This window comes from Nomascus leucogenys, chromosome 20, assembly GCF_006542625.1.
Source record: "Nomascus leucogenys isolate Asia chromosome 20, Asia_NLE_v1, whole genome shotgun sequence".
NCBI classification, from domain to species: Eukaryota; Metazoa; Chordata; class Mammalia; order Primates; family Hylobatidae; genus Nomascus; species Nomascus leucogenys.
In genome coordinates this window covers 41,737,329-41,763,570 of record NC_044400.1, presented here as the reverse complement: position 1 = coordinate 41,763,570, position 26,242 = coordinate 41,737,329, and the positions used below count along the sequence as shown (strand labels likewise).

Below are 26,242 nucleotides of genomic sequence, written 5' to 3'. Positions count from 1 at the left end.
AATTAGCAAATGGAGCATTTTCTTGCTCCCCACAGAGGCAGAGACATCTTTTAACCTAACTCTCCTAATGCATGATGGCAACAAACCCAAAATACATGCCGGTTCACATGTACTATAATTGTTGGGAGTCGAATGCATATACTTCTTCAGGTTCACTTCTGGAAATAAAATTTAGATAACTTATTTATTACACGCTTTATTTGAGTTAAAGATAGAAAACAATATACTTTTATGTAAATTGCTATGGCAATGTAGTTTACAGTAATTCCTTTTATATATACTTAGTATTATTCTTTTAGACATTTTATAAGGAATAAAGCTAATCGTATATTAAGTTTAACAATAATCAGAAAATATTCTCCAAAAGAATTTCCTGAAGTGGATTGCTAGGTATAAAGCTCATAATTGTCAAGATACTTATATTAGGGACATGAACCCAAGTCGTTAAATAAAAATAAGATATTTGTAAAAAAGTGCTATAGAAGAAGGTGCACAAAAAACATGCACTTACACATACTTTCCAAAAGGATGTAAACTGTACTTTTAGGCACTGTCATCTCTTCAAATTTCCTTTACCAACGATATATAGCACAATTTTTGATGTCTAGATGGTGCTGTAGGAAGATGACTAAGGCAACCACGTGCAGAAAAGCATGTGTGTGATGCACAGAAAATATAAAGATTGCATTCCAAAAGTGAAGGTCTGCAATGATAGTTTGTTATCTGAAAGGTTTGGAGTGTCTTGTCATTAAAAAATGAAATATATGCCACTGGAGTCGTATCACAAATGGTGCCTGATGTGTACATTCTACCTTTAAAATGACTTTTTAAACAGGCAGACATTTCTATGCTGTTTTATAGGTGGCTATGTGACTTCAATACTTTGTAATAAATAGCCAGTCAATCTTGAGAGCCAGCTACTTCTCTTAAACCCAAGTACAAGATATAAATATTCAAAATATGGAATGTTTAACATAGATACTCGAATGAAAAATGACAATCTTCAAAATTCCCCATGTTTTGTCATATTGCATAGCTGGAAATTCATCTACTACTTAGTAAAAAGTGCTCTGTTCATTCAAGCAGAATTTTGCTCCAGTCTCCTTCAATTTCCATCTTTCATACTGAATAGTGGATCCACAAGTTTATTGTGCACATGCATTAGACCTTAAAGAAAAAAAGCACAGTTCTAGTTGTTTTTGTTAATTTTGAACTATCTCATTTACTTTAGACAACAAAGTATTTTGTATAAGACACAGTAAGCCTGTTTAGTTCCCATCTTGATATAGTCAAGTTTATTGAAAAAGTACAAATAGAAATGTTTCAGAATGTCTTAAGTTTTATCTACCTAGCAAATACCAATTTATAATTATGTAACAGTGCAGATCTAGAATGTGTATAGGTACTTTGGGAGTAACCGGAAGAGCATTTCTTGTCTTCAAAGAGATTCAGCATGACAAATTTGAATACTGACTTAGATAATATGTTTTAATTATATCTAAAAGTCTATGTTGATCTTGATCCTCTGGCAGTTCCTCTACTAGACTCCAGCCAGGGGCTCAGAACTGCTGTCTCACTCTTAATACATGACCCTATCCATTCATCTGGCAAATTATTTTCCAATAGTTTAGTGTGTATTTATGACAAAGGTTGATTACAAAATCTACATTGAGGGAGGGTTACTAAAACAATACAGAAAACCTGTATTAAATCATTTAATTCAGAATAGAAATTTAGATTTTAAATCAGGTAGATTATAACTTTCATTTTGTAATTGGTACATATACTTGCAGACTGCTCTTAGCTATGGAAGCTGCTTGGGAAATAGCTGATCTTCCAGTTACTCCTGTTTTAATGCCTCCATACTCTATTTCTTTGGGGAGAAAAAAGTTCTAAAAAGGCTGTCTTTGACCCAATTAATGAACCAGAGATTTTATATTTTGGAGGGTAAAGAAATGAGTTAAATTTTCCAGGTTATTAAGAACATGGGAGGGTGGGGAAAGGCACTTACAATGCAGTTTTGCAGGAAATGGGATTACTGGAGAGAGGTTGCTTGTTAGTAAACAGATGTTCCTTGTCAGAAAGGCTGCAAAAAGGACTCTAAAATCCCAACTTTGAGAAAGACCCATTTTTAAGGGACAAGCAAAGAGTACTGGGAAGTGTCTGTGTAGTAGGAGACATTCTAACCATAAGAATGGGACTCTAAAGGAGGGAAAGGGGAAGTATTCCATTCACTAGTGCTGCAACTGAAAGTGAGAGAATGCTTCTTAACAGCCTTCTTGAAGGTCACCTGAAACTTCACGTCCAGTAGGAGAGGGGACAACAAAGATAAGGGTAATACCAACTGCATGACTTAGAAGATGCAACATTTTCCAGAGTATCACTTTGTAGAGGATCATTTTTCTACTTAAATAGTATTCATCTGTCATTTGCTAACAACTTTGATTATGGAAAGAATACACACAGCTTTAAAATACATGCAACTTAAAATATCAGTAAAAATATTAAAAATTCAACTCCTTTATAAAATTTTTTTTCTTTATTATACATTGGATATATCTTTTCTAAATCAAATAGGGCTGATTCCAAACTAGAAATAATTATTTTGAAAATTCTATTAATTGCTTTTTAGATATTAAGTCAAATATTTACTGTGACTTTAGGTAAAAACTGACAACTTTCTACATATGAATTTTATGTAAATAAATAATTGCTACTTAAGTCAAACAGAAATAATTCTTCTGATAAAAATGCACCAGACTTCCTGAAACCTTACCAGAAGAAAGGTTAAATGTCACAGATTCTAACCAATGTCTATATAAAGTAACTTTTAAGGTTTTGACTCAAAATGAACTCATTCTACCTTTGTCAAACTACCGAGGTGGAGCCTAAATACAAAGTAAGAGAAAAAAATTCATGATGATGATGTCATGAAAATATACTAAAAATCAAAGATAAAGCTGTTCTATTTAAAAAGCAAAAATGAAAAGCGAGAATGAATAAAACAAATCCCCAGGTACTAAACTTGTTGTCTTGTGATTAACTTATATCTTTCAAAAGGTATATACTGGTATATAGGTATATATTGAAATAAACTTGCATTTACTGACAATTTTTATTGTTTTGGATCTAGTTAACCTAGATCTTATCTAGGCACTAAATAAAACCCTTTAAGATTCTGGTCAGCACTTTTTAGTGACGACAGAAGAAAGGGTAGTGATGTGAATGGAATTTGAAGAGTTATGGATGACAATTACAGGAATTTACATCCTCCAGTATTTTGATATACTAGTAACTCAATGGAGGTATGAAAAGTATACAAACTACATTTGAAATGTGTTTATTTAAGAACATTCAATTTCTCTACCCTTTACTAAAATACTATAAAATGAGGCCCATATGTAGCCCAGAATATCTAAATTCTGTCTTCATATTGAAGGAGGTATCCTAACAGAGGCTGATACCTTGAAACCTCTTCAGAAATAAAGACAGCTCCAAAGTGGAAAATACTGTGTCCTGTTTATGCAGTGCAGCTATCCTCTCATGAATGGTCTGTTGCGAAATTTTTTCAGAAGAGCTTACAATTAGATAGATGAACTAAAAGAACTAAATACATACAAACATCTACCACCCTTCTATTTTAAATCATCTAACATATGTCTATATACCTTTTTTGGAAGCAGTGATTATGATATGGGAAAAAAGCAGATGGAAATATGGTTTTGATGTAGATGGTATCATACCTAGAGTTTATTCTGGGAGGCAGTATAACAGAATAGACAAAAGCCTATATACTCAGAGATCAGCCTGATTTTGATTTCTATTACCCATCTCTGCCTAAATATGCGCTGTATGACTGGGTAAGTAGCTTAACGTCTCTGTTAAGCCTATTAATTCATTTAAAAATGGGACTATGAGTACCCATTTCGTAACATTTTTGTGAAAAGTAAATAAGTGCATTTAGAATAGTGCCTGGTCATAGAGATACTGGCTATTATTAAATATCTTACTAAATATTCACCAAGATATAAAAATCTGATAAAAACCAAACTCTGACAAAATTAGATTAGTACAGGGATTTATCTGGGACTTAATGAGGACTAGAAAATGGCATGTTACATGAATCTCCTTAAAACTGGAATTAAAATTTGTGGATAGTGAGGATTCCTTGTAGTCAAGAAATCTATTATTTGGGATGAAATCTGAAGGATTACATGGGAAAACAGAGTTAAAACTCCATCAAATACTCTGTTTTATTCACAAATCAGAAATTCTTCAGTTTTTCAATTTTTCAGTTTGATATATTTGTGGCTTGGTAAATTAGTAATTTAAATGGTAAAAATATAAATGACTAGAAATAATCTTTAAGTGTTAAACAATAAGGAAATGTTTAAATTATGATTTATGTACTTGACTATCCATTAAAATGCTTCCAAATATTTAGTAAAACAGGAAAATGCTCATGAAACAAGTACAAAACTATATACAAAGCATGATCAGCATTTTGTTTAAAAATAGACTATTTTTAGTGCTTGCCAAATGTCAGTTATTTGTATAACACCTTCAAGATATTTGCCATATTCACACATTTACATGAAATATGAGTTGGTTTTCTTTGCATTGAATTAAAAATTTAAGATTATATACTTTATTTCTGAATATGAGATGCTATAGACTGTAAGACACACCATTTTATGTGCCACTGAGAAAAAAATGCTACCCGGTAAGCTATGATCTGATACCAGTTTTAAGACACAGTCCAACATCAGCAAGATCAACATGTATTCGAGCCAATCAAATATGGTAGCTTTTTCGTCCTTGTCTTAAGCAATAATATCCAAAAAGTATAGCTTTGATTTATTCAGTGTATTTTCCAATAGGCATTAAAATAAATACCTAGTTACTAGAGTAAAAAAGATTAAAAGGTATAATCATGTAGCAAAAGTAGCACACATACTACATACTTAGTGAATCACTGACCTATCTATATGATCAACTATATAACTTTTAATATCAGCTATGTAAATAGCTGGTGCTTTATGAAAATTACCTGTTTGTACAGCTTGCTTATATATGTGTAATATGTGGAGCTGACTCTTAAATCAGAGAATGGGTTCTACATTGGGTATAGGCAAAATGTCCCTGGAAAATCTCTTAAAACCATTACATCAAGCATATGTGTTTTGTAATACACAGCCTGGTACAGTAAGGTTTCTGAATTACTGAACTAGACTACAGGAAAAAGCAAAAAAGGAAAATCAACATGAAGTCTGGGCAATCAAACTCCTGCTTACTTGCAGAGTTTATTCCACACTATTTTAACATTTAGACATTATAACTTTAATATATGGGAATAAATTGGCTTAAAATTTTAAAGATTAAATTAGATAGTGGGAGATCTCTATTATCCACTGATTAGGTTCTAAATTTAGGTTAGAGGGGAGTGAAGGAGAGGGATTGAGGTGGGACTAGTAAACATGAAAAGAAATCCAGAATAGACAAAGATAGATTTTCTTTTGGGTTATTTGGTCTTGTATATTCAATATGAAAGTAAATTATTAAACCTTGGATTTCAAGAAAAATTGTTTACTGAAAATAGACACTGAAGAGATTCTCTTCACGAAAAAAAAAAAAATAGGTACTACTTTGAAGATACTATTATCTGAGGTGAGAACTTTCCATTCCTTGAAAGAACCAGCTGTGTGTTGCCACTTTTCAATAGGTCACAGTGTGAGATTTAACTCCACAGTCACAGTAAGTTTTAATTGTCATCACAACAGATTATCTCAGTCAGCTTTTGAAATTCAGTGCTCACCTTTAAAGTATTTCACAGTTTTAACTCTTAATTCTAAAGTAGCATCTTCATCACATACAAAAATAGTTCGGGGATGCTGCTGGAAAGCAGAAACAGTCCACATGTGATTGACTCCTTCTTCTATTGCTTTGTACAGGGCAAATGCCTTGTGTGCCCCTGTTATGAGGATCATTACCTGAAAAATTGTGAACATCAATTGTTAAGACTTGTTTCAAATGAGTAAGAAGCTCTTTTTTAAACGAGGACTTCAGCACCAATATTTTTTCTGAGAGAAAGAAAAATACATAGCTCCATATAATAGTTCAAGATATTTATTTCTACTTTTTAAGGTAACAAGCACAAAATGTTGCTTCTAGTTTAACAAAGCAAAACAATATCTTGTTATGGGGTACTAATGCAAACACTATAATACCTGTAATTTTTAACACAGTAAATGATGATGTGTAAAAGAAACCTAGGACAACGAAGAAAAACAAAAGGACTGTCTTGCAAAAGCAGAATTACAGATCTATAAATAATTTATACAATCTAGAATGATACACCAAGTTGCTGTAGTCTAGATAAGCAAAAGATATTATGTCAGAAAAGCAAAGACTAAAACAACAGATAATTTGAAGAGTTATCAAGAAAAGCCTGAAGAGCATTTCACTGAACATGTGCTATTCAAAGTTGACTCAGAATAAAAACTGGATTTAAAGAAGGATTAGGGATCTACTTAAACATAGGAACTGTCTTATATAAGCACATATGACTGATATTACCCTTATAAGCTACAGAAAATCCAAGCTCTTGGTCCCCAGTCCCTAAATGCCAATGAAATAATGCAATGACATGTTGCAAATGTGAATGTATATGTGTCAGAATCTTCTCTTTATCATCTTTAAGCTGGAAATTGATCCCATTTAACACCTCATCTACACACATTTTTGTAATGTAATAAATCTTTAAACATTTTTTTCTCATTACAATTGTTTTAAAAAAGAATGTTAAAATTGCTGTAGTTCTAAAATATTTATAACAAATTTTGTATTACATATTTTATAACTAGACCTAAAACGGGAGGAAATACTCTGCACTCTCCTTGAATTACATCAACTCCTCAGAAGAACACTATGAGAGAAACACTATTCTTACTCATATTTTAAAGATAAGGAAACTGAGGCATATTCTGTAACTTGCCCAAGGTTTTGGTAAGATACAAACAAGTAGTTTTTTTCTACAGTGCATATTCTTAGCGATTAACAATTACATTACATTGCCTCTTGTAAAAGTTCTAACAATTAGACAATACGAGCTAAAAGTCTTTTCATTATTGATGCACACTCTATAAAAATAATGGGACAGGTGGCAAGAAATCTTAACATCAAGTATATATACTGACGAAAAAAAGACAACCAAACTTGTTGGTGAGAAAAGGTAAGTACATACCTGGCATTAACATTATGAAGGGAGTGGAGGGAAAGGAAGCTTAGTATAGGATGAAGAAATTCATTAGTGGTGTTTATCTATGGCTAAGGTATAGACAAAACAAACTGCTCTCTAAAGAGACTTGATCTGATATGTGATTAGTTATACCTGTTCTACTCTCAAGGAGATTATTTCTCATATCATGGGAAAGGACAAACTATATGGAATAATTTGGTATGTTTGTTCAAACTGCAGAATCCGTAAATTTGAAGAAGCAACCTAGGTGTGGATACCAAGTGATTCTTGTGTACACTAATGTTTGAGAACCAGTGCTAAGGCAGATGTTGCACTGATACAGCTTTTTGCTACTTAAGTGTAGCAATAACACTATTTTAAAAGGTTATGAAATAAGCTAATTTTAAAGAATAATCAACATTTAATCATCCCATAAATTGATATAAATGATTTGCAAAAATCTATAACCTGATATTAAATCTTCCACACCCCTTCTTGGTTGGAATTTTTAAGTCAAATGTAATTTTTAATAAATGAGGAAATTAGCCTGGGCAACACAGTGAGACCCTGTCACTTCCAAAAAAAAAAAAAAATTGAAAAATCAGCCAGGCATGGTGGTGTGCACCTAAAGTCCCAGCTACTTAAGAGGCTGGGGTGGGAAGATCTCTTGGGCCCAGGAGGTTGAGGCTGCAGTAAGCTGTAATCACACCACTGCACTCCTGTCTGGGCAAAAACTGACCCAAAGAAAAAAAAAATATTTGAGTAATTCTGTTTGTTCTAAAAATCAGCATAAAAACTGTATTAAAACTTACATCTTGTTAAATGTAATAAATCTATTACATAACTCAGTTTCATATTTTAGAAATAAGATTGCTCTAAAATCCTTTTTTCAACTTATTAACTGAAATTTCAGTCCTTGAAAGATCTTTTTTCATATACCTATGATTTTTAGGTTTCTCATATATTTTGATTGACAGTTCTATTTGTATGTTCAAGTTTAAATACAATTATATCAAGATAAGTTACTTTTTCATCGTACCTTGTCTATACTTTTTTCCTCTGAACCTGTCCAATCTGGCTACCAGAAAGAACAGAGTTCTAGGTGTCCATATAATTTAACTACATGTAACCATGAACTGACTACAATTTGTTCTGTATTCTCGAGGAAGAAAATGACAGCCTAGTTTTAAAAAACTTAAAAATTACACAGGGTCTGCTGTTCAGAGCTCTTCCATGCTTAAATATACCAAATGTAGAACAGTTGCAGCCCTAGCTGAGTTCCTTTTCTGCTGGAAACCAACAGGGCTCTATCATCCTACATAACATACAGTCAAAAAGCATTTAAATCATCCTGAGAGCTCCAAAAAAGATGTAGTATAACTAGCATTGCATCATTGTCCCAACAGTCCTGTCATGAGACACCTTCAATAAAAAACAAACCATGTGATCAGTAAGATTTTAGAACCTCAAACGGGAGCAGGAATAGGCAAGTGAAGTAGTACCTCAAAAGTGGTGGTGCTTAATTCTTAGTTTACAGCTCCAAAATACTTAATTGATCCCTAAACGTGTCAATCAGACTGACAAAACTTGGTTACTGAAAACTAGAAAACAATTTACACTGCAAATAGAATGCAATCAAAATATCACATTCAGCATCATAATCCCTCCAAAATATTAATATATTAACATCAAAAGAAAAACAGCAAAGAACATTTAATGCTTACTTCTCTAGCATCCATCACTGTCCCCACACCAACAGTTAGAGCCATAGTTGGCACTTTTGATAAATCTCCATCAAAATATTTGGCATTTGCCAAGATGGTATCCATTGCTAGAGTCTTTAATCTTGTCCTTGATACTAAACTGGATCCAGGCTCATTGAAAGCGATATGACCATCTGGACCAATTCCTTTCAAAAGAAATATACATACATATACACATGAAGTAAATAGGTTTCACAAAGTTCAATGTGTGTTAAAGAACAACAAAAAAAATCACTTACCTTGTTTTATACTTGAATTCCTATTACTGCATTAAAATATTTGTTTCTGTATTGATTCAACAAATGTTACCATGTTTTCTACATGTTTAGCAATGAGCTGGCATGATTCTAATAGTAAAATTAAGTATCACCTTATATTAATATAACATTTGATAATGTATAAAGCCCTTTCACATGCATCACAACAGATTATTAAATAATATTTAATAATCTTATGAGATGGTCAGATTAGCCATAACTATTTCCCTCATTTCCTCCACCTTTTTTAACATACAAAAGGAAATTTTGATGCTCAAGAAAAATAAGTGACTTGTTCAACATCACAACGGGGTAAATACTGAGACAGGACTCGGATCTGTCTTCTGTTTCCTAACTTGGACATCTTTATAGTCATACTTTAATTTACTTGGTTGTAGTCCAGATAGGGCAATTAACTAGTAGACCTTTCTGTAGGATAGTTTCCTCGCTTATAAAAATGTGTGAATTGGACAAGATAATGTCTAGGGCAACAGTTGTTTGTTCAAATTTCTGACTGTAACCCTTGTAAGAAATAACATTTGATACTGCAATCTAGTATATATATACACATATACAACACAAACATATAAAATATAATTAAGACAAGAATTCTATGAAATCATACTTACCCTTACTAGGAACCATACAAGCTGTTTTCTATGACATTGCATTTCATTAACAAAAGGAAAATGTTGCATGTGACTGGCTATATTGATTTTACGATATAATAATGGGTGACAACCAGTTTTAAAAACACTGCTTTAAAGAGACTTAGTGCCAACTCTAATAGTCTAGGATTACCTCTAAAATATAGACAGGAATATGACATTCTTATTTGAAGGAAATGGAAGGTAATTCTTTTCACAAACTTAAGAATCTTTCCATGACATAAATAAATCGAGTTTTATTTATAAGTACCCTAGTAGCTAGTCACATTTCTGGTAACCTCAGCCAAAAAATAAATCCGCCAATTCCCTTGAGTCATTAAAATATCTTTTACATTTATATTCTGCATATTTACTTTAATGATATCTGTATTTTACTGACACTTAGCACACAAGTTTAACAAAATTTTCCAAGGCCACAAGACGATAAAATATGACAAAGAATAACCCAGTTTTGAAAAATGAAGAAATGAATACTGAAGCCAAGTACAGAATGCCAAAGTACAACAATTTATGAATTTTTAATATGGAGATATAAGGCCAGACCTACATGTGGTTAATATGCATTGACTGTTTCTACTATTAAGTATATATCTGCTTATAAATATATTATAGACATTAAATTATCTAGATTTGTAAAAGTGTTCTGTTTCTCCTCTTAGGTATACATATCCCTAAAATTTATTTTTCTCTATATATGTGTAAAGAGGGAAGGATGGGATCAGGAAAATACAAGCTTCAGGAAAAAATATGAAGTCTACTAAGATCTACTACTAGTGACCTCACTGATGATTTGCACCTTATAGAAATGTACAGCTAAGCTGAAATTATGAGCAAAGATTAATAACAGAGGTGGGTCAAGATATTTGCTTGTTGGCTATGAATAACTGAGGTTCCTGATATAAAATTATTTTTTTAAATGTGGCTAATTCTTATTCAGCCTTTAAGTTAAAGTATCAGCACCTCTATGAAACATCTCTAAAACTCATTGTCTGGAGTAAATGTCATTCCTGTGTTCCTACAGTTCTAAGGGTAGAATGTACATGTACTCTTCATGAAAGTAAGGGTTTTATCTTCATTACTATATTCTTACCATTTAGAACAACAAGTGACACATAGGACGCACTTATTAAATAATGGCTGGATAAATGAATGTATGGTTGCTGTTCTTTGGTCAGCTCAGTATAGTTTATTCCACCTCCCACCTTGTTCTCTTCTGTCTTGCTCCCCTCACCAGAGGGGATGGAACAATTTTAATTTCCTATATCCCTCTTAGGTAAAGTGACTGTGGTCTAGAGATAAGCACTTGTCTCAGGCTGAGCCAATCAGAATCTCTGTCTGTATCTGAATCTTGACCAGGGATACAGTAAGGAAGATGGCATGGTGAACTGAAGCACTGGATGACAGCACTGCAGGGAGAAGATTGATGAGTTTCTACTTCTGAGATCTGAGGTTCTCTGGTTGTTTTTCCAAAGACTTGGTTGTTTTAACTTTTCCTTCAGTTTGTGAGTTACCCTAGAATCCTTCCAGTTAATTTACTTTTGATCCCATTAGTTATTTCCTTTTTCTAGCAAAGGAAAGAATCCAAGCATGCAACCAAATCAGAAAGTTAACATTTTCCCCACTGTCTTCTTTTATTTTTACTTTTTAAAAACACTATTAGGCTGGGCTCAGTGACTCACACCTGTAATCCTAGCACTTTGGGAGGCCAAGGCAGGTAGATCACCAGAGGTCAGGAGTTCGAGACCAGCCTGGCCAACATGGCAAAACCCCATCTCCACTAAAGATATAAAAATTAGCCGGGCATGGCGGCAAGTGCCTGTAGTCCCAGCTACTCGGGAGGCTGAGGCAGGGGGATTGCTTGAACCTGGGAGGTAGAGGTTGCAGTGAGCCAAGATCAAGCCACTGTACTCCAGCCCAGGCAACAGAGCGAGACTCTGTCTCAACAACAACAACAAAAAACCCAAGACACTACTGCCTTAAGATATTTTAAAAGTTTATATATTTAGATTTTATTGTAAAACTAGATTTTTAAAATTATTTATTTATTCATTTTGAGACGGAGTTTCACTCTTGTTGCCCAGGCTGGAGTACAATGGCACGATATCAGCTCACCACAACCTCTGCCTCCCAGGTTCAAGTGATTCTCCTGCCTCAGCCTCCCGAGTAGCTGGGATTACATGCATGCACCACCACGCCCAGCTAATTTTCTATTTTTTTTTTTAGTAGAGACGGGGTTTCTCCATGTTGGTCAGGCTGGTGTCGAACTCCCAACCTCAGGTGATCTGCCCACCTTGGCCTCCCAAAATGCTGGGATTACAGGTGTGAGCCACCGGGCCTGGCCCTAGATTTTATTTTTAAAAATCCATGTTTGTTATCTTATTGCTGGGGTTACGTCAGGAATTGCATGATACACCTTTTACCCTTTCTCTCAACACGTTTGCCATCAGAGGAAGAATGAGAACATTTGAGTATGTATTTCCTCCTTTTTCTTTCCCTCTTCCCTGTAGGAAAGGGACCTCTGCTCTAATTCCCTGGAATGAGCATTAGCAGATTAACATTTTTGAGCTCTTCTCATTCTACTGTTTCCAATTCAAAGGGCAGGAGTGAAAAACCCCATTCTGGCTTCAAGCCCAAACTGCAATCTCTATTTCAACTTTACCTTTAATAAAGCTGATATTTTGATCCCATTTGGCACAGTTCTTAGAGTTTTTATTAACCAAACCCTGGAACAAAAGAAGGGTAGTCGTAAGACCCAGATGCCAATCCTCATCTAAAAATCCAATGATGATAAACCTAGATCAACAAATGAGATTCTTTCATGAATACATATCCAATAATAGGGTATCCCAAATAAGGAAAAGTTCAAAGAAAATGCAATAATCCTTCTCTCTCTCTGCACAATTATGTCCTTTAGATGGTACATATAAAATGTCAGGCATTGGATCATCCATGACTACAGTGAAGATGTTAATGTAAGAGGCACAGGAACTCTCTTAAATATATTTGGGAGCGGGGAGGAGCGCGGAAACAACTACAGGAAGCTTAAGACAAATTGGTTAAAAAACCAAGTCAAATTCTTTTTAGTGGTGTCAGTGATAAACATAAATAATTATAATTTATGCAACATCTATTTCAAAAGGAGAGCTGAGGTGGTTTATACTGAAGAAACATAACCCCCTCCCCAAAAAAATTAGCTAAAAGGAAGTACAAAATGATTTAAAGTTATAAGGAAAGAGGAAAGTTCTACCAGACATCTTGGATAAGAGTTACAGGCTTAAACATTATTTTACGCTATGAATGCTTTCTGGAAGGCAGACAAAAAAATCAAGTGTTCTTATCAGTGTTATTCCCCATAGTAAAATCTATTTCCTATCTTTGAGTCTACAAGAGATTTGTCACATGCCTACTTATGTAAGGTCAATAAATTAACAAGGGGGAAAGAAAGTCTACAAATGAAGATATTTTCAAGCAGTCACTTTTAATAATGAACCTCAAACAGCTAAGAGCCTTTTATTGCATTATAGTAAATGAGTGAAAACATTTTTTGATATAAGCAGTTGAAGTATGTTGTACTCCAGTAATCCTACTAGATTTTGGTGTGGAGCTTAGAAAATCTAAAGATTAGATGGTCTATGCACCCCTCAGACACTCTCAAATATCTACTGTCTTAGCCTGAATATTGGAAGGTACAAATGGTTAATTATCTCAAAATTGAGCCATACGTACAAAGCAGGAGTATGCAAATGTTCTCTAGGATTACTGAAGTAATATTAGTAAATTTTATTTAAAACAGATAACCTTCTAATTTGAAAAGCAATAGTCTAACTTGGTTTCTTGCTCCAATAAACAACCATTCTATCAAGAAAGTAAATGTTATTGACTCTGCTAGGTAGAAGTAAAAACTGTCTTAAAGGGAAGATTTCAATCTCGCTGGATGTCCCTAGAGGAAATTCGGTAAAAATCCCAAGGAATTCAGTAATTCTAAGGGACAATTATTTCAGCATTTACAGTTGAGAGAGAAAGAGAAGACTGAAGTAGCACTTACGGAGTACCAACTATATACCAAGCACTGTGTAAGACATTTTATGTATGTTACAACATTATTCTCACAAATTTTGGAATGGTTAATATTAATCCTCTTTTACAAATGATGTACTTATACTGAACTTCAATAAACTTTCCAAGGTCATACAGATACTAAGTGGCTAAAACAGGATACGATTTTACGTCTGACTTTAAAACCAAATTTCCCCCAATGATAATCAACTATCTCAACCATACTTGGCCACTTCAAGTATAAATTAACCTCAGTACAGCTCTATTGAAGATCAAATTCATGTAATTTTGATCAGTGTTCTATTAAGTTAATAATAAGTTATATACAGATAATTTACAGCATTAGTATTTTTAGTTGAATATTAAAGAATCTGGCAAAAAAATCTGATTTTAGTTTAGTTGATGTTGTACTATTCTTATAGCAATTAGCTAGCTGTCTGTGATAGTTTATACTGATAATAGAAAACAGGAAAAAACTTCCTATTTTTAACTGTAGATTATGTATACACACACACATAAAAATTACAAGTGGAATTTGGTAAACATAATTTTGGAATTTATTATGACAATTATACAGCTTAACTCATATTAACTTAAGGCTGATAAGTAAAAAGTTTTACATCATTCTTAACTGATTACTCAGTAAGATGAAACAATTAAAGTGATCTACTAAAATCCACCTGTTCCTCATGCAAACGTTTAAACTGTTATTTGATAAGTAGGCTGGCTAGAGTTTTAAAGAAATAGTAAAAAGAAGCTATCATTTAGGTAAAGAAACATATTACTCATTTTGAAAGATGTGGTAAACCGTCAACTTTAAAGAGGTAATTATAAGAGTTTAACGGGGATTGGGATCTACCTCTCAAGGCATAATGTAAACAATTCCAGCTGTCAATTTGAAGATTAAGATGGGAATTTTAAGATTATTTTCTGAAGAAAATGAAAACAGGAATCAGTAGCAGAATAAATGCGTATTATGGACAGCCACAGGTGCTCTTTACATTACACAATGGGAAGATTTCTTTTTTAAATTTAAAAATCCCTAATTCAAACACTAACAAACAGTTAATACCAAAAAGTTTTTACATACCTCCAACAAAAAGATCTATTCCTCCAGCTTCCTTTATTTTCTTTTCAAAAGCATCACATTCTGCTTGTAAATCTGCAGCATTCCCGTCAAGGATATGTGCATTATTAGGATCTATATCAATATGCTTAAAAAAGTTATTCCACATATAAGAATGGTAGCTTTCAGGATGATTTCTTGGCAGTCCTAAAGATGAAGTTAATAAAAATATAAGTATTCCCGAAATAAATCTAAAGTTTATTTTTCTTTTTAAGTCATAAGTGCTATTTAATATATCTAACTTCTCTATACCATATTAAATTTAAAAGCATTTTTATGTGGAATATATGATTATATGCCCAGTATTAATCACCTTAAATGTATGCATTAATTGATAAAATGTCTATGGAACACTATTATCTCATTTTATAGGTAAACAATCGAAACACAAGAATCTTTCCCAAAGGTCTCATAGTTCAGAAAGGAGTTAGGATTCAAACACAGAAAGTCTAGCTCATGTGCACTTAGTAACTATAGTCTTCTCAAACACAAAATTTTAACCAATGAAATTGACTTACATGTTAAGCTCCAAATAAATTAGTCATTCAAGTGAAATGATACCCATGTTTCTCCTCTATCCATCTTGTATGTGTGCAGATTATGTGGGATCACAACACTTCTTTGGCTATCATTTATGCTACCATTAAATACACATTTCTATATTTAAATTTTAACACAGAGTTTCTATGAATCATAGATTTCAGGTAAGTAAGTTAACAATAAATCATAAAAGCTCCAGGGCTACCAATATAGCTTTTTATTTGAAAAAATACTTAACTAATTACTTTTACATATACATTACTTAGTTTATCCTGACAACACTGGTTTTATCTCCGCCTTAAGAAAAAAAGAGAATGAGAAATGTGAGTAGACTGGCTTAAAGTTACATCACTGTTGAGTGGCAGAGCCCAGGATGAATGCAGATCTTCTGATTTCTAGTCCTTCATTCCTTCCACTATTCTGTGCTACTATCACAAAAATACAGGTTTTTATATAAACTGACAATCTCAAAGCAGTACATTTTAGAAATATATTCATACATTAATATTATATTCAAAACATAAATTCAAATATACTAGTATTCTAAAACTACATTCACTTTATTCCAAATATAACATATCCAAATAATAGTCAATATATTTAAGTATAGCTTACCTACATATTCATCCATATTAAAGGTCTTCACATATTTAAAAGAAAGGTGTCCATTCTTATGATATTCTATTAGTTTTTTATAACATCCTAAAGGTGTACTCCCTAAAAGACATAAAAATTCCATTTTTAACATGACCTAATAATCTATTAAATAAACTTTTTATTAACTTTACCTATGTTTTCCTTAATAATATTCTGTAGTTCTGATTTATTAGGCAATTATTAACTTAAATACATAATCAACTAACAAGTACTTTGAAATTTTGGTAAACTAGAATTTGCTGAATAAAGCTGGAAATCTGTCAATAAAAATTAAAGTTTGGAAAATTATCCTTGAGTTGTTGGGTACTGGGATATACTATTACAAATTCTAAGATTAGAAGCTTCTAGAGTATATACCTGAATTTTTAAAAATCTCCCTTTCTGAAAAAAAATCTTGAGTTCTTGCACAAATGATATATAAATAGGTCAAGTGTTGACCATTTACTGAAATCGAAAGGGAAAACAGAGTTAAATTTAAATATTGCCCCTACTTTCAAAATAGAATCTCAAACTGGCAAACATTGAGTAGGGACTTGAGCCTTACAGCTTTCTAAATGGAGCCCATTTCTCATCTTTTGATAACTTCGGCATGCATCAGCTAAAATGTGTAAGGTGAGAAAAAGAAGTTATTTTTGCTTAAGATAGAACTTATAGGAAAGAGATATTTCATCTGAGTTCTTGATTCTATTGTTTTATAAAATTATAGTTTGATATGTGAAAAGATGGTGCTTCATGATATGACAAAATAAAAATAAATATATTTAGGCACTTGAGGATGGCCTTCGTCTTTGTTTTCTAAATTTGTTACTTTTTTTTTTTCATTTTAATTTCAAACTGAAAGGCTAGATTGATTGCATTCTTATAACAAGTTATCTGGCCCTCCCAATCCTAGTTGGAGTACTGATTCCTAGTTAACCCACCACCACAAAACAAAACAGTGCAAAACAAAAGGCTGCACAAAAAATTCCAACCCAAGTATTATACATAAATCTAATAAAACTAAACAGTCTCTAACAAAAATAAATACAAAGGCAATTCAAGAATAGTAAAAAGACTGCCTCTCGTTTGAGATGACAGAATAGACAAGGCTATAAATAAATACCACACAAAGAAAAAAAGATTTTCTAAAAGCTAAGCACGTTATTTTAAATTATAATTATTAATTTAAAAATTATGTAGTAAAATTTTACGTTTCTCAACAACTATAGCCCACTAACATGAAACCTGTCTAAAAGATGGATAAATATGCTTTCCCTCTTCCTTTCTGGAAGGATAAATGAATCTCTTCTCTCTTTTAGTGTCAAGAGACAAGTTATAGGATTCTCTCAATTTAAGGATATTATGAATAAAAAGGTGAGCTGTCACAACGGAGGTGACAAAAAAATTCATTTTCTATTTTGTAATCAATGTAGCTAAAAAAAAGACTGAAGAAAAAGAACTGGTTAAAGAAACTTAATTTTAATATTTGCTTTGTAATAGTCATTACTAACACAATTTAGTAAGTACCTACTACGATTTATATAAAACAAAGATTAAGACATTTTCTTTCCTATAAGAACTCACAATATAGGGATAAGCAAGTACAAAATAACCATAACACTGGAAAAACATTATAAATAATCTAAAAGAAGTCTGAGTATTGCAGAACATCAAATAAAAAAGACTACAATCTTGCGAGTTGGAAGAACAATAAAAGAAAATGGCATTTCAATTCAGTCTTGATGAAGACTTTCATTTCATTTCAACGAAGAGGAAACTAACTCAGAACAGAGAAAAGATGGAGCTGGAGGTTCAATGATGACATCTGTCTACCATGTGGCTAGATGCTGTGCTAATGTTTTTATATATTACCTTGCGTAAAGCTCACAACCTTGAGAAACTGGCATTATCTTTCCCATTTTGAAGATAGAATACTGGGTCAAAAAGATTAAGGAATTTGCCAAATGTCATATGGCTGTGAAACCAGGAATTCCAATCTAGATAGGTCTGGTGCCAGAGCTCATATAGATTCCATTAAATAACATGCTAGGAATATGAGTGAAAGCAAAGCAAAGCAGCAAGCAAGTTCAAGCCTATTCTTGAACTGCAAGCAGTCAAATCTGCCTAGCCCAGTTCTGTGTAAGGAAATGGTGGGAATAAGTTTTGGGAAGCAGATCAGGCTCACGGCATGCAGGCCTTTAAATGTCACACTCATTAAGGTCACGCGAGTAAATATAAAATTGAACAGATATTGCCCAGAAATTGTGCTTGATAGGGAGATAATTACAATGCAGCCTGGTACTAGCAATTACCGACATGTATGTTCAAGTCTCAAAAGCAGTGGGGGAAGAGGACATAATTAACCTTGTCAATGGTCAATGAAGGAGAGTAATGGAAAATTTCAACAAGGTTTTCCAGATACTCCCTTGGCAGGTATATTACTAGCAGTTATACTACCCAAAATAAAGCAAAAGTTGTAGATCTAAATACACAAAAAGATGTTTAGCACTGCTGACATTTAAGACTCTCTAAGTCTTTCTGTCCCCCCCACTCAAATTACTGTTTTTTCTGCATCATAATTAACACAATGTCATTAACAGAGGTAGGCCGAGTGTAACGAAGGGTAACAGTATTGAAAGTATACAGAAACCACGTTCAACCCCAAGGGCTCACATATCCGAACTGAGGGTGCTGGGGGTATAGTACTGGTGTGTCCAGTGAAAAAAGTCCCCTTTTGCCATTCACACCAAGATCTACTGTCCTGGACCAAATGAGAAAAAGCAAAACAAAACAATCAACTTGAAGAGTACCATTCATGGAAATTACTCAAGTGGGAAAAAATTACAATTGTAGTTTTTATGTAATTAGCATGTATGAGGGGAGGAGCTGTAGAACATAGTCTGTTTAAATAAAACACACTTACGGGAACTATAAATTTATAGACTATTTACAGTATACAAGGGACTTACACATACACTATCTTAGCTGAATCTCAAAACAGCATCTTAAACTATTATCCTTATCTTTCTTATAGGTAAGGAAACCAAGGCTCAGGGGTATAGAACAAATGCCTCGTAGTCAATAAGGAGCAACTTTAGTTCCAGGTCTAACACTCTTTGTGAAAATCATGGGTCAAATAGAGTGCCATGAGATCAAATGACACCACCTGGTCGTTCTTTAAGAGAATGCTTAATGGAAAACTGATTTCAATAAAATATGTAATTAGTGCTTCTCCTTAAACTGTGATAAGATATATTTTTCACTTGTAATACATCCATAATAGAAGAAACAAATAGTAAAAGACTAACAAACATTACATAATATATAATTTATAACTTCTATATTAATAGGGATTTATAAGGCAGATGAAGTTAAATTAAGAGGCAACAGTACATAACTTAGATACCTCTTAATGATTAATAAGAAAGCCAATCAACTAAAAACTGGTATGAATGGTAAAAGCAATGCTCCCCAAAACAAAGGACTACTAGAAAAATGTACAAAAAATACGAACAACATTTAAGTTACAATATTTCCTATTGCATTTTGGACTGATAGGTGAGGTTAAATTTTGGCACAAGAACTAGTAACACATTGCAGATAGTAGATTTTATATATATACATTTTTCTGGCCTTTTATACTATGATGTTCAATTAGTGATATGGCAACAAATGAATGGGGAAAGTATCTTAAGAGAAACCCTTCAATTCCATCAGAATTAAATTTAGATAATATCAGAATATAAAATGGAAAAAGTAGTTAATTACCTGTTGGTAAACCCAGTGTAAAATATCTGTCCTGTCCAGGTTTGAACTGAATGATGCGATTACAGATGTATTTGGCTGCCCATTCACTAGCCAAGTCATAGTCATCAAGAATTACAAGCCTCATTACGGCGACACACAGCTTCCAGAACAATAAGTTCAAACCTGAGAAAAGTCCATTGTAGAACACTTTACATAACAAACAGATAATTTAAATTTAGTAATTTTTTAAAAGATGTAAATAATAGAGCACTGAAACAGAAGAATATACTGATGATTTTAAAAAGTACATTACTGAAGAAGGACATGCACATATACAATCTGAATTTTAAAAATAGTAATAGCTGTTCTCTTTTGAGCAGACACTGAGTTTAAGGCAGTGGGCTAGGTCATTTTAGTATAGTTAGCCTTCTGTGGATTCCATATTCGAGGTTTCAACCAACCAAGAACTGAAAATATTCAGGGGAAAAAGATGTTTGTATCTGTATTAAACAGGTACAGACCTTTTTTTGTCATTATTCCCTAAACAATACAGTATAACAACTATTTACACAGCATTTACATTGTATTAGGTATTATAAGCAATCTAGAGATAAAGTACATGGGAGTATGTGTGCAGGTGATATGCAAGTACTATGTCATATAATATGAGGGACTTAAGCATCTGTGGATTTTGGTATCTGAAGGGGGATCCTAGAATCAATCCCCAACAGATACTAATAGATACCCCCCACAGATACCAGGGACAAGTGCACATATTTTAATCCTTACAACCATCTTGTGAAGTAAATAAAATGCCCAGTTGTAGATGAGGAAATGGATTCACATAATTTGGCTAAGGTCACACAGGTAGTAAGCAACAAGGTCAGAATTCAAATTGTAACAATGGGATCACACTAGACATGTTATTTTTAATAAGAGAATTCAACAGAAGAAAAAGAAAACAAAGTGAACTAAATAAACTGCTGATCTCTGGAAGATAAATTTCTTGACAAAAAGCAACTTTAGTTCCTCAAAAATTATTACAAAATTAAGAAAAATTATTATACGTATATTAAGAGATCAGAGTCACTTACAAGCTACACAATTCTATTTTACACAATGTAGGTTGGCTTATACCATGAAAGATGTGGAAATCAGCATTCTTACAGTAACTCATAGCTTCTGATATCTGTAAGACATATTGTTTTCCTTTTTTTAAAAAAATGGTATAAATTTAAGGGGTACAAATGCAATTTTGTTACATGGATATATTATTTAGTGTCTAGGTCTGGGGTTTTGGTGTATCTATCACCTGAATAATGTACATTGATCCTAGCAATTTCTCATCATCTACCCACTCCTACTCCCCAACCCTTCTGAGCCTCCAGTATCAGTCTACTTTCCATCACCACGTGTACACATTATTTAACTCCCACTTATAAGTGAGAACATGTGGTATTTTTCTTTCTGTTTTGGAGTTGTTTCACTTAAGATGATGGCCTCCAGTTCCACTCATGTTACTGCAAAGGACATGATTTCATTTTCAATGGCTGAATTTCACAGTGTATATATACCACATTTTCTTTATCCAATCATTCATTGATGGACACTCAGGTTGATTTCTTATCTTTGCTACTGTTGTTATTGGAAGGAAGGTCATGAGTGTGAGGTGTCCAGTTCCTTGGCATTTTGAACAAAGAACTGCACAAAATAATGAAACACAGGAATGAAGCAGTGAAAGCAGGGATACTGAAGCAAGAAAGCACTCCACAGGGTGGGAGTGGGCCCAAGCAAGCGGCTCAAGGATCCGGTTACAAAGTTTTCTGGGTTTTAAGTACTCCTTTTGAGGTCCCTTGTCGGTTACCCCTTATTTGCATGAAGGATTTGGTCCGTGGCTAATTAAAGGCTGAGGTGAATTGGCTCCCTCTGCAGATGAAGGGATGGCCCATGCTTAGTCCACGGACAATCCAAGGGACTTTATCCTTCCATCTGAGAGGTGGTGGAAGGCAGTCGATTGTAGAGAGTAGCCTTTGGTCCTTTGCTACTTGGGCACGGGGAGATGGGTTTTTTCCTTTTGGTTTAGCTTTAGGAAGTTTGCGTTAATTGGTTAACTGGCTTTAGGTTACCGGCCCCCAGACGCAGGTGTTTTCTCTTTTAGGAAGTCAGCACAAATTGGCCTTAGATTGTCTGCCCCCAGACGCAGGTGTTTTCTCTTTTAGGAAGTCAGCACAAATTGGCCTTAGATTGTCTGCCCCCAGACCTTGGTGTTTTCCTTTGATTCAGCTTTAGGAAGTCAGCACGAATTGGCCTTAAGTTCCCTGCCTCCAGACCATATTCCACTGCCTCACTGTGAATAGTGCTGAGGTAAAAATGAGTGCGGGTATCTTTTTGATATAATGAATTATTTTCCTTTGGGTAGATACCCAGTAGTGAGACTGCCTGATCAAATGGTAGTTCTATTTTTAGTTCTTTGCGAAATCTTCATACTCTTTTCTATAGAAGTTGAAATGTCATTACCACCAATAGTTTATAAACTTCCCCTTATAACATTTACTCAACATTCTATAACAATTCCCATAATTCTTAGATTTTTAATTCTTAATTTTATATTTAAATGGATCAGTCACCAATACCAAGCTTTTTATAACATGGTTTCAGCATTCCTGAGTTTCGTACCCACACACTTTACATAGAGTAGTAAGTCAAATTTTCTAAATTAATGACATTAAAAGGTCTTATTAAAATAAATGTAAGGAATCTAAATGTCTTTAAGAAGGTAACAGTTTCGAATTCTGACACAACAACAAAAATTTATGGTCACCATGATCTAGAATTCTGGCCCGATAACAATAATTTATTTACAGAAAATAAATTACATAGTAAGTCATAAATTCAGTCCAACAAATGGACTCGGCCTCCACTTAAATATAATCCATAATCTAATGTCAAATACAATTTTAGAGTTAAACCAAAGAATCAGAAACAATTATTGGCTGTAATTACCATCAAAAGATATATTTATTTCTAACAAGAATATATGGCCAGCTGATTGTTAATAAAACGGAAAAAAAAAGTAAAGTAAGGAGGACGAGAAGCATTAGAGCTTTCCAACGTCTTCTGCATCCTGGGCATGTTATTTTTCTCAGCTCAACACACGTTTGAAGACCTGTTATATACTAAGCACTATGCTAGGTTCTGTAGACACAAAAATGATCAAGAACTCTATTGTCAAAGGGCTTAGAATCACTTAATTGTCTCTGAGGTGGAAATTATTATTCTTATTCTTCAGATACAGAAAACTGCAACTACGAGAAGTTTAGTGCTGACGTTAAAAAGTGGCCCGGGGAGCTGGCTTTAAAACTAAGTGTATCTCACTCAAAGAGCCATATATTCTTTTTAGAAATAAATATATCTTTTGATGGTCATTACAGCCAATAATTGTTTCTGATTCTTTGGTTTAAGATGTCTTATCGGTTGAGAATCACTTAGGATGCTAGTTAAAAAAATACAGATTCTCAGGTCCCTCTCCCTAGACACAGTGTTTCAAAAGATCTGAAATGAAGTCCAAGGAATCTCTGCTTTTGCAAATTATCACAGGGTATATTCATAATCAGGTGAAATTTGTTAAGAACACCACACACCTCACTGAAACGAAGTTTAAGCAGGTCTCTCAGACCGACGTACAGGCAACCTTTTGTTTTCTTAAACTCTCTGGAGGGCGCAGAGTCACCTCCAGAAGTCCCAAATGAATCCCTTCACCCAGAGGAAAGAATTTCTTCACCACATTTAAGTTTTTAAGATTTGAGTTTTCCAGTTTTTGCCAATCCTCAGAGATCCAAACTATTGGCCAAAAATCCTCAGAGATCCAAACTACTGTGGCCTTATGCAATTCTCTGGCATCACGAGAAGACAGCATTAAAAAACAACAGAGCACCACCCTTACCCTCGTCTTCCTTCAGGTGCTGATTCATTTTGGATGTGCATCGCTAGGAAAAAGGGCTGCTGAATATAAATCGCAAAACTTCAGTGCTGGATGACAACTTCTACGCCCGTGAAGTTACACGGCTAGTTAATGGCGGGGCCAGGACCAGAATCTACACTTGCAGAACCTCTGCTCCGAGCTTTTCCCTAGTCAACCTGACCTGACCTGAAACGGTAAGGGTGGCCTGGCCGCGCGTGTGGGACCGACCCAAGGAAGGACGAGAGACAGCAGAGAAGGCTGTGGTTCCTGCCCAGGAGGCAGGGGCTGCAGATCCCCCTCAGCTGCGCGTTTGCCTTGCCCTCACTCTGCAAAGGACAGCGAATGCAAATAAGGATGACTGTTAGGAATTTTTAACGAGTGTAGAGAGAGGTGTCAGGAAGAAGCCGCAAGAGAGGAGAGGACAGGGACGCCTTCTCCCGTAGGCACAAATCCGGAGAGGACAACCAGGTCCGCGAGGGGCAGGACGGGAGACCCCAGGCGCCCCCAGCCTCGAGGTTCCTGAGACCCCATTCCGCCCCGGCCCGGCGTCCCCGTCTCAGCACAAAGCCCGCACAGAGCGAAGTCGCCTTCGAGTCCCCCAGCCCAAATCCCCTTCTTGGCGCCCTCCCCCTCTCCACCCCTCGCTAAACTTACCGGCAGACCCAATGGTTCTTCCGACGCTGGAACAGCGGGAACAAGCAACACCCAATGACCCGCGAGCGACCCCACCCGACCAGTGGAGCGCGAATCCCACGGACCCGGATGCAGATAAAGGCGCAGGAAGGAACCGCGGCGCGGCTGGCGGGAGCTGCGCATGCGCACTGCCTTTAGAACTCCTGAGGTGAGACGGGAGGAGGTTGGTCCGAGTGCGGTGCGGCGGGGCTCTCTTCCTGCTTGGAAGAACGCGGTTTTTGGGGCATCACTTTACCGCTACTTTCCCCTCCCCCCCATCTTTCAGGGAGGGATTTGCTGTAGATTCTTTACGCTTATGAGATTTCGTATGTAGGACCGTAGTGCTCACACATATTTTGTTGCTTATGTTGCTGTTTGGCAACATGAATATATTTGCCATTTATGAATTCATTTGTCTCTCTACTCCAAGCTATTGAATGCATATTTGCAAACGCATTGACAGATAAGCGTCTTGTGTCAAAAAACTCATCAAAGTCAAGTTTGCAAAAGGGCAAACAGTACCATGGGAAATCGGGAGCGTCTCAGTAAGATAAAACGGACTATAATAGGGTACTGGCTTTTGCTGAATGAATCTAAAAACGGGATAGGGGAAGCTGGAATCACCCTTGAGCTGGGCATCACAGATATTTATACAGGAGTGGGAAGGAATTGGGCTGTGGAAATTATTGTAAAGAAAGCAGCGATTATTCAAAAGGAGAAAAGTGTGTTGTGTCTTCACCATGTTCCATTAGGAACACTGTTCCATTAAGAACACTGTTTAGGGTTCTCTTAGGAACAACACAATCTTGACTCCTAGCCAACTTAAGGTTCTGTTTCCGTGGAAACTACAAGTTAAAAAATGTAAAACGCTGTGTCCTCAAACTCATTATATGAAGTTCTTCACCTGGGTTGTAAATCCAGCCTACTTCTTTGGATGAAATGACTCCTCTTGCATCCTTTAGTCAAGAGTAGGATGTTACATTCTCGTTTATTTAGCTTCAAACAGCAACATTGCTCACATACTGATAATAGACAGGTTTGTTAGTACTATAGCCTTGAGTAAGTTTGCAAAAGCGATTTTTGGCCATGTTCGGTGGCTCACACCTGTAATCCCAGCACTTTCAGAGGCCATGGTGGGTGGATGGCTTGAGCCCAGGAGTTGGAGACCAGCCTGGGCAACATAGCGAGACCCTGTCTCTACAAAAAGATTGAGATAAAATGATGAAGCAGTTTGTAGGCTATGCATAGAATGTGGGCTTTGTATTGTAGGCAATAGGGAGTCACTTAAGCTTTATGAATTAAAGATAAGAGACTAGAACATGTGTGTTTTAGAAAGAATGCTGTAGAAAGGTGAAGATTGCTTTACAGTCTTGAATTACAGATATGTACCACATAAGGAAGTTTAGGTAAAGAATGTACTGGATATTTGGCAATGGTCCCATAAGATTATAACAGAACTGAAAAATTCCTGTTACCTAGAGACATTGTAGTAAACGTAAAGTTGTAGAGCAACACCAGTCGTGTTTGTGGCTACATGGGTGTAAACCTACTGTGCTTCCAGTCTCATAAAAGTCTAGCA

The 26,242-nt window shown here is 34.8% G+C and overlaps 2 protein-coding genes across 2 annotated transcripts in view; one reads left to right on the top strand and one right to left on the bottom strand.

The window, feature by feature from the left end:
• GUF1 (GUF1 homolog, GTPase) overlaps window positions 1-11,597 on the top strand; it is a 36,060-nt gene extending 24,463 nt beyond the window's left edge. Inside the window, exon 18 of the mRNA XM_030800874.1 lies at window positions 11,282-11,597. The gene's annotated coding sequence lies outside the window, so the exon portion shown is untranslated. The remainder of the gene's footprint in view (window positions 1-11,281) is intronic.
• On the bottom strand, window positions 168-24,762 carry GNPDA2 (glucosamine-6-phosphate deaminase 2). Its single transcript, XM_003258397.4, has 7 exons — window positions 24,646-24,762; window positions 20,052-20,213; window positions 16,263-16,364; window positions 15,072-15,254; window positions 8,962-9,146; window positions 5,816-5,990; window positions 168-1,167 (listed from the first exon to the last, which is right to left on the bottom strand). The coding sequence occupies exons 2-7, from the start codon at window positions 20,173-20,175 to the stop codon at window positions 1,106-1,108; spliced, it is 831 nt and encodes a 276-aa protein (XP_003258445.2). The 5' UTR covers window positions 20,176-20,213; window positions 24,646-24,762; the 3' UTR covers window positions 168-1,105.
• Between the last annotated feature and the right edge of the window lie 1,480 nt (window positions 24,763-26,242).

Coding starts and splice junctions, on each gene's coding strand:
- GNPDA2 (XM_003258397.4), bottom strand. CDS start 20,175: ATGAGGCTTGTAATTCTTGATGACTATGACTTGGCTAGTGAATGGGCA. Junction 16,365..20,051: donor TACACTGGGTTTACCAACAG/GTAATTAACTAC, acceptor TATGTCTTTTAG/GGAGTACACCTTTAGGATGT. Junction 5,991..8,961: donor CAGTGATGGATGCTAGAGAA/GTAAGCATTAAA, acceptor ACAATTTTTCAG/GTAATGATCCTCATAACAGG.